Source organism: Notamacropus eugenii, chromosome 4, assembly GCF_028372415.1.
Source record: "Notamacropus eugenii isolate mMacEug1 chromosome 4, mMacEug1.pri_v2, whole genome shotgun sequence".
Lineage (NCBI taxonomy): Eukaryota > Metazoa > Chordata > Mammalia > Diprotodontia > Macropodidae > Notamacropus > Notamacropus eugenii.
The window spans coordinates 59037429-59045696 of record NC_092875.1 but is presented as its reverse complement, the minus strand read 5'-3'; the positions used below and the strand labels follow the sequence as shown (position 1 = coordinate 59045696).

At 40.5% G+C, this 8268-nt stretch overlaps 1 protein-coding gene and 1 pseudogene across 1 annotated transcript; both read right to left on the bottom strand.

Moving 5' to 3' along the window:
- Nucleotides 1-2418: 2418 nt before the first annotated feature.
- On the bottom strand, nt 2419-3435 carry LOC140502222 (olfactory receptor 1f45-like). Its single transcript, XM_072606523.1, has one exon. It carries the CDS (start codon nt 3358-3360, stop codon nt 2419-2421), a length of 942 nt encoding a protein of 313 aa, XP_072462624.1. The 5' UTR covers nt 3361-3435.
- Nucleotides 3436-4904: 1469 nt separating this feature from the next.
- On the bottom strand, nt 4905-6631 carry LOC140499595 (heat shock cognate 71 kDa protein pseudogene; annotated as a pseudogene).
- Nucleotides 6632-8268: the final 1637 nt, after the last annotated feature.

The window sequence follows — 8268 nt, the reverse complement described above, 5'->3', positions numbered from 1 at the left end:
AAAGAAGAATACATACAATCACCTGAGAATGCTATGAAAATACTTGATTTTCCAACTACGTACCTCTATGTGGCTGGATTTTCTTCATATATAGCCAATTCTGCTGTAACACAACATATCCTAAATCACCTATATCAAAAAACCACAGAAGTTGTAGAAGAAATGGGTTTAGTGGAGCCATAGTAAAAAACTTTTTCAGTGAAACATAAAAAGAGATAGAAATGTAATAAAAACACTAGCTTTTTATGTATGTCAAATAGTTAAGAAATGTAAAACCACCACAATAAATACTGGAGTCATCCATTGACCACAGTTGTTCAATCTACACTCTGGTTCCCATGGCCTGGGCTGGGAAAGTTGACACTTATAATCAAGAGGGAAGCTTTGGTAGGGTGAACCCCAGGGCCATGGTAGAAGGTAGAGGGAATGGTTTGGTGGAGTGAATGGGTGCAGAATTAGTCCTCTTTCATCCATTTCTACTGCATCAGAAGATACACAATTAATATGACATTTACTTTGAAAAAGATCTGAAGTTTGTGGAAGAAGGCATTGGAGGGGTTGTATCTCATGAGTGTAAGGGCATATCGTGTGCCATTTTATTTTTACCCTCATGGTTGCATCTGGATGTGGTTAACAGAGAGGGAAGAACAGATATCTGAAATGTTTTCTCCATCCACTGTTCTTCAAAGGTAACTTTGATTCCTGCCAGGAGGGGAAGCAGGATTTTGAAGGCAGAGGATGTCCACTCTCCTCTCCTCAGAGAGAGAGGGCAGAATTATGTCTATCAGATACCTTGAATATTGTTGATCTGTGGGAAATAACTTTCAGGTTCAAACTCAACTCTAGATTGCTGTTCCTTAATAGGAAATGATTGCCCGTACATGTCACCTTCACACGATCTTTCTCCTGTGTTTTCTCTCTCAATGCTGTAAATCAGAAGAATTCAGATCTCTCTTTACTTCTTGCTTTGGAGCCACAATTTGTTGAATATGAGCATTGAACTTTGAGAGGATAAGTCTATGACTGGTCCATCAATCTGTGCCCTATATCATCTTCATCACTCTCACCTCCTGTCTGTCTTTTCTTCTTACAATGATATGATCTATTAAATGGCAATGTTTGCTGAGAGAGTCTATCCCTGAAGTTTTATTGCTCTTAGGTAAATGCAAAATAGTGTTGGTGATGAGGTCATGAAATGCACAAATCTTTAGTAGTAAATGACCATCATTACTGTTTTTTTCTGACTCCATTCTTTCCAAGATTTCCCTGTCATATCTGATAGTCTGTGTCTACTATGGTGTTAAAGTCACTGAACATTACAAGCTTATTCCCTTTCAGCATACTAATGATAAATGTCTCTAAGTCTTCATAACATTGCACTTTGATTTAATCAAAGATTGTCATGATGACAACATATGATGGTGGTATGGTGATTTACTGCAAATGACAATCATATTGTTAAGAGCACATCTTTCACTTCTTTTGGGAGGCACATAAGCTCATTGACTAGATTAGTTTTGATTTCAAAACCTATGCCAGTTTCACAGACCTAGGGAACTCCCCAACACTGCAAGTATTCCAGAAAAACATGTATCCTACTCTGACTTTGTTAGTCGGCCTTCATTTGCCAGTCTTCTTTCACTCAGGGTGATTGTTTAGATGTGATACCTGCTGCGTTTTCTAATGACCAAAGCTGTTTGACGTTCACATCTACTGGATTTCCTGTTGTCCAAAAGCCTGGACACATTGCATGTTCCAATGGTTGATGGCATCATCTTTGCAAAAGATTTTGCACATTTTTTGTGCTTTGACTATAGTATAAGATCCACTCCAGTTATGGTGAACAGGCCAGGGTTAGATTAGGTGAAGCAGACAATTTTGAGGACTCCTTTTCTAGCCCCTTTCTCATGCCAGGATGTGAGCAGTGAAGTCCTTAATAAAAGCTTCTCATATATCCAGGGGTCTGCTGAATCCCACTGCTCCTTAAGTGTAGTGAGAACACGATTGTATGATATGGGCCACCTGTGTGCAGCATTGTGACTAGAGGTCCCAGTGCATCTTCACCTGCTGCTTCATCACTTGTCTGTCACCACAGAACTTTGAGACAGGCAAAAATGGTTAAAAAAAGACACGGATGATGTATTGTGACTTGCACATGATTGAATTTAAATGAGGTAAGTTTGCTGGAAGTAGTCAGTCTCAGTCTCTTTCAGAATCATCAAAGTCCAGTAGTAAGACAAAAGTCTGACAACTGGTTCAGTGCTCTACTCATAGTATCACACTGTGTCCTATGCAGATCAAGCAGGGAACAGATTGATTTCATGTGACCTTAGAGAAGACTCATTGCAAACCTTCTCCCAAAGCTCTAGGACTGTTCTTTGAGACACAAGCACCAAACCTCAGGAGAATATCTCATAGTCATGGAGTGAATCCTGTTTTCCTGGTGATGAGCATCCTCAAGGCACCTTTCATGTCCTTATTCCTTAGGCTGTAGATAAAAGGGTTCAGCATAGGAGTGACCATAGTGTACATCACAGTTGCTGCTATATCTTGTTGGGCTGTGTGGGTGGATGTGGGGCTGAAGTACACTCCAATGATTGTCCCATAGAAGAGACAGACCACAGTGAGGTGGGATCCACAAGTGGAGAAAACTTTCTGTTTCCCATTCACAGATGAGATTTTCAACACAGCTAAGAAAATGTGAATGTAGGACATCAGTATTCCAATGAAGGGGAGAAATGTTGTTAATGCTCCCATTGTGTAGAGCATCAACTCATTGATGAAGGTATCTGAGCAGGCCATCTTTAGGAGGCGACTGAGGTCACAGAAAAAATGAGCAATTTCATTGTGGCCACAGAATGAGAGTCGGGTCAACAAGATGGTGTGTATCAGAGCATTATTATAGGCCCAAAACCAAGACATTCCTACCAGAAGGGCACAAACTTTTGGAGTCATGATTGTGTTGTAGTGTAGTGGGGCACAAATAGCCACATAGCGATCATAAGCCATGGTGGTGAGGAGGACACTATCCATTCCTGCGAATGAAAAGAAGAAGAATGCTTGTGTCAGGCACCCAGTGTAAGGGATTGTTCTGTTTTTGGATATATAATTATTCAGCATCTTGGGAACAGTGGTGGAGGTGAAACAGATATCAACCAGGGACAAGTTAGTGAGGAAGAAGTACATGGGGGTGTGGATATGGGGGTCAGAGCAAATAGCCAATATGATGAGCAGGTTCCCCAACCCTGAGATCAGGTACATAAAGAGGAACAAGAAGAATAGTATCCTTTCCTGTTCTGGCTGGTCTGAAAGGCCCAGGAGGATGAACTCAGAGACTCTGGACTGATTTCTCCCTTCCATGTGTCTGTTTGGAAGCAAATAAAGAGTGAAATAAGCATTTCGAACAACCCATTCTTGGTTGGCTTGAAAGTGTTGGTTGAATAAAATCAGTAAAAACAGAATTAGAAGAGAAATAAGAGAGTAGGAGAACATGAAAAGTCACTTCTCAAAGTCTGAGATCTAAAATAAACAAAATATTGATAGTAATATTTGTAACACAAAGGCCGTTCTCCAAATGATACATCATAATATACAAACAATTGTTTTCAGAAGCATTATAAACTTTCAGTGACTACATGAAAACATTTCAAATCAATAAATGAAAGAGAAATGCAAATTAAATGAACTGTGATACCCTGAAAATTTGCAGAAATGAGCAAAAACTGGCATGGTCAGTGCTGGAGAGGCTGTGGGAAAATAGGCATGAGGAAGCTTTGTTAGTAGGGCACTGAAGTGATCCAAACAGGTTTGTTTTCAATTACGAATTGTGCAACGAAAAAGAGTAAGAAAGGCTGACTTACGAAGAGCTTTAAATGTCAAAGAAACATGTTTACATATTTTGTTGAATATAATAGGAGGCTATTGGAGTTCACTGAGTGGAAGTGGTCATGATCAGATTTAACTTCACCAAAATCACCTTAGTGACAATAGTGCACACACATACCAGCAGCCTTTGTGTATGATGTTATCAAATTATTTTTCTTTTTTTTCCCCTTGATAATTTAATAAAAGGTGATATCTAGGATCTTTTTTTTTGATAATGGCTTTCAGGTAGTCCCATAATTTTAAAGTTGACTCTCTTGGATCTATTTTCCAGGTCAGTTGTTTTTCCAATGAGATATTTCACATTATCTTCTATTTTTTCATTCTTTTGATTTTGTTTTTTAATTTCTTGGTTTCTCATAAAGTCATTAACTTCTATCTGCTCCATTCTAATTTTTAAAGAACTATTTTCTTCAGTGAGCTTTTGAACCTCCCTTTCCATTTGGCTAATTCTGCTTTTTAAAGCATTTTTGTCCTCCTTGGCTTTTTGGACCTCTTTTGCCATTTTAGTTACTCTATTTTTAAATGTGTTATTTTCTTCAGCATTTTTTTTATGGTGCCAGATTTAAATAGTTTTTTTTCCTTCAGGACAAGAATTGCATTTCCACTTGTTTACAGTACTGATAAAGGGCAATATTCTTCACTTCCCTCCCTCTGTGAACATTCAAGTAGTCAGAATGCCCAGACTTACACAGTAGCTTAAATATTACTTTTAAACTGCTACTGCCTTGGCTACAAATTTTGAGTCCTTCAATTTTTGTAAAGCTGTGTGGAATGCTCTTTCTTCTGTTGTTTAGTCCACCTCTTCTGGTCGGTCCAGAAGAAGCACCTCCAGATGGGGCTGCTCTACAACCTGGGAACCCACCAGGCATGCCTCCTGGCATGTCCCCTGCACTCTGATACAGGTTAGTAATGAGGGGGTTGCAGACCTTCTCCAGTTCTTTCTGGTGATGCTCAAATTCTTCTTCTCAACCATCTGGTTCTTTTCCAGCCAGTTTATTATTTCATTACATTTGACAAGGATCTTCTGTTTGTCTTCATCACCAATTTTGCCTTGCAGTTTTTCATCCTCCATGGTAGCCTTCATGTTGAAAGAATAAGATTCAAGAGAATTTTTGGAAGATACTTTGTCTTTCTGCTTCTCATTCTCAGCCTTGTATTTCTCAGCTTCCTGGACCAATGTCAAAGCTCAATGTCTTCCTTGCTCAGACGTCGTTTATCATTGGTGATGGTGATCTTTTCCTCCTTGCCTGTGCTCTTATCCACAGGAGAAACATTGAGAATGCCATTTGCATCAATGTCAAATATTACTTCAATCTGAGGAACACCTCTGGGTGCTGGAGGGATTCCTGTGAGCTCAAATTTGCCAAGCAGGTTGTTATCCTTTGTCATTGCCCTCTCACCTTCATAAAACTGAATAAGAACACCAGGCTGGTTGTCCAAATAGGTGGTAAAGGTCTGTGGCTACTTGGTGGGGATGGTGGTATTGATCTGGACAGTCATAACTCCACCAACAGTTTCAATTCCAAGGGAAAGAGAAGTGACATCCAACAGCAACAAGTCCTGCACATTCTCAGATTTATCTCCAGACAAAATGGCAGCCTGGACAGCTGCACCATAAACAACAACCTCATCAGGATTGATATTCTTATTGAACTACTTGCCATTGAAGAAGCCTTGCAGAAGCTTCTGGATTTTGGGGTTTCGAGTGGAACCACCCATCAGGACAATGTCATGACTCTGTGATTTATCTAGCTTGGCATTTCTTAAGGCCTTTTCCACATGGTCCAGTGTGCCACGGAAGAGATCAGCCTTCTGTTCTTTGAAATGGGCTGGAGTGATTGATGAATAGAAGTCGATACCTTCATAGAGGAAGTTAATCTCAGTACTGGCCTGGGTACGAGAAGAGAGGGTGAGTTTTTCATGTTCACAAGCAGTGCAAAGATGACAAACAGCCCTCTTGTTCTCACTGATGTACTTCTTGTGCTTTCGCTTGAATTTGGCACTGAAATGCTTGACCATTTGGTTGTTGAAGTCCTCCCCACCCAAGTGGGTCCCCAAGCTGTGGACTTGACCTCAAAGATGCCATTTTCAATGGTAAGAATGGAGACATCAAAAGTACCACCTACAAGGTCAAAGATCAACACATTTCTCTCGACACCAACCTTTCTGTCCAAGCCATAAGCAACATAAGTAGCAGTTGGCTCATTGATGATTCAGAGCACATTGAGACCAGCAATGGTTCCAGCATCTTTAGTAGCCTGATGTTGGGAATCATTAAAATAAGCTGGTACTGTGACTACAGCATTTGTGACAGTCTTTCCAAGGTAAGCTTCAACAATTTCTTTCATTTTGGTCAAGACCATAGATGATACATCTTCTGGATAGAAACTTTTGGTCTCCCCTTTGTACTCCACTTGAAGGTTAGGCCTGTCTGCATCATTCACCACCATGAAAGGCCAGTGCTTAATGTCTAAATGTACAACTGCATTATCAATTCTGTGACCAATTAGATGTTTGGTATGAAAAACTGTGTTGGTGGGGTTCATTGTAACTTGATTCTTTGCTGCATTACTGATTAAACATTCTGTGTTGGGGGAAGGCAACGTAGCTGGGGGTAGTCCTGTTTTCTTGGCCATTAGCAATGATCTCCACTTTCCCATATTGGAAGACTGCCACACAGGAGTAAGTGGTACCAAGATCAATGCCAACTGCTGGTCCCTTTGACATGGTTGCTGGGGAGTCAAGGGTTGTGACTGACCACTGTGGAAAAAGAAGGGCTGCTGCTGCAGTGAGTAGCTTTCTTCAGCAATTTTTGGGTCTCCTTTAGCAAGCTGTTGACTTGCTTTTCATGATTTTCTTGCACTGTTCTCATTTCTCTTCCTAACTTTTTCCTTACCTCTCTTACTTGATTTTCAAAATCCTTTCTGAGCTCTTCCCTTGACAGGGACCATTGCATATTTATTTTGGAGGATTTGGATGTAGAACCCTTGACTTTTATGTCTTCCTCTGATGGCATGCATTTTCTTCCTCATCCAAAAGGATGGAAGAAAATACCTGTTCACCAAGCAAGTAACCTTCTATAGTCTTATTTTTTCCCCTTTTTTGGGCATTTTCCCAGGCAGTTACTTGACATTTGAGTCCTTTGTCAAGAGGAGGGTATACTCTAGGGACCTGTAAGTTCTCAGTTCCTCCAAGGTGGCACAATCAAGGGAGAGGTGTTCACTCCTCTCTTGGCCTATGCTTTGGTCTAGGAGCAACCATAAGCACTCTTCTGCCCAGGATCTGAGAGTAGGATTCCCTGTCCAGAACCTCCACTGGCCAGCTCTCCTCCTCACCCCAGGACTGCCACTCAGGGCTGAGACCCAGATCAGCTCTCAATTCCCCCAGGTTCTTTAGGCCGTGGGCTCAAAAAATGGACACTGCTACCACCTGGGCCTTCTCACCCAGGTGAAAGAGCTTTCTCACTGACCTTTGAAGCTGTCTTTGACATTTATGCTTTGAGTAATCTGGGAACTACAGCTGCTGACGGGGATTCTGTGCCCTGAGGCCTGCTCCCATCCTGTCCCTGCTGTGATGTGCAGCCAAGGCTGGGCTGGGCTCCGTGGGCTCTGCTTTGCTCCAAGACTGGTGCAATAGACCTTTCCTGTTGGCCTTCCAGGCTGACTTGGACTGGAAATCTCTTTCACTCTGTCGTTTTGTGGATTCTACTGCTCTACAATTTGTTCAGAGTCATTTTTACAGGTATTTTATGGGCTGTGGGGGGAGAGCTTTTACAGATCTGTCCTTCTACTCTGCCATCTTGGCTCCACCCCCTAATTATTTTTCTTTATTCCGAGCCAAGATTCAATCTGAAGAGGTGAGTTTAGAAGTGATTGTGGTGTAAAGACAAAAGGCATCAATATATATATATACATATATATATATATGTATATATATATGTGCTTTTTCAAAAAGTTGTTTTGAGGACACATTTTATGAAGTTTACCATGTGCACACAAAATGTTAGTCAAGGCTCTTCTGGGCTCTGAGAAGCTCAGTAAGCAGACTGCATGCTCTGATAGTTCCAAGATGGAAAATTTCAATTATAGGAATGAAATTCTTAAGGTTCAAATAATTCTGATGAGGCTAATATTGTACATCATTTACCAACATAGTGTCAAAATGGATATATGACCTAGACATAAAAGGAGATATTACAAGAAAATTTGAAGACCATGGAACACATTACCTATCATCCTTATGGATGGGTAAACAATTTATGAACAAATAAGGGATGGAGAGCATTGTAAGATGTAAAACTGATAATTTCTATTACATTTAATTAACAAGTTTTTTTTTTTAAACAAATAAAACAAATATAGCCAAGATCAGAAGGGAAACAGA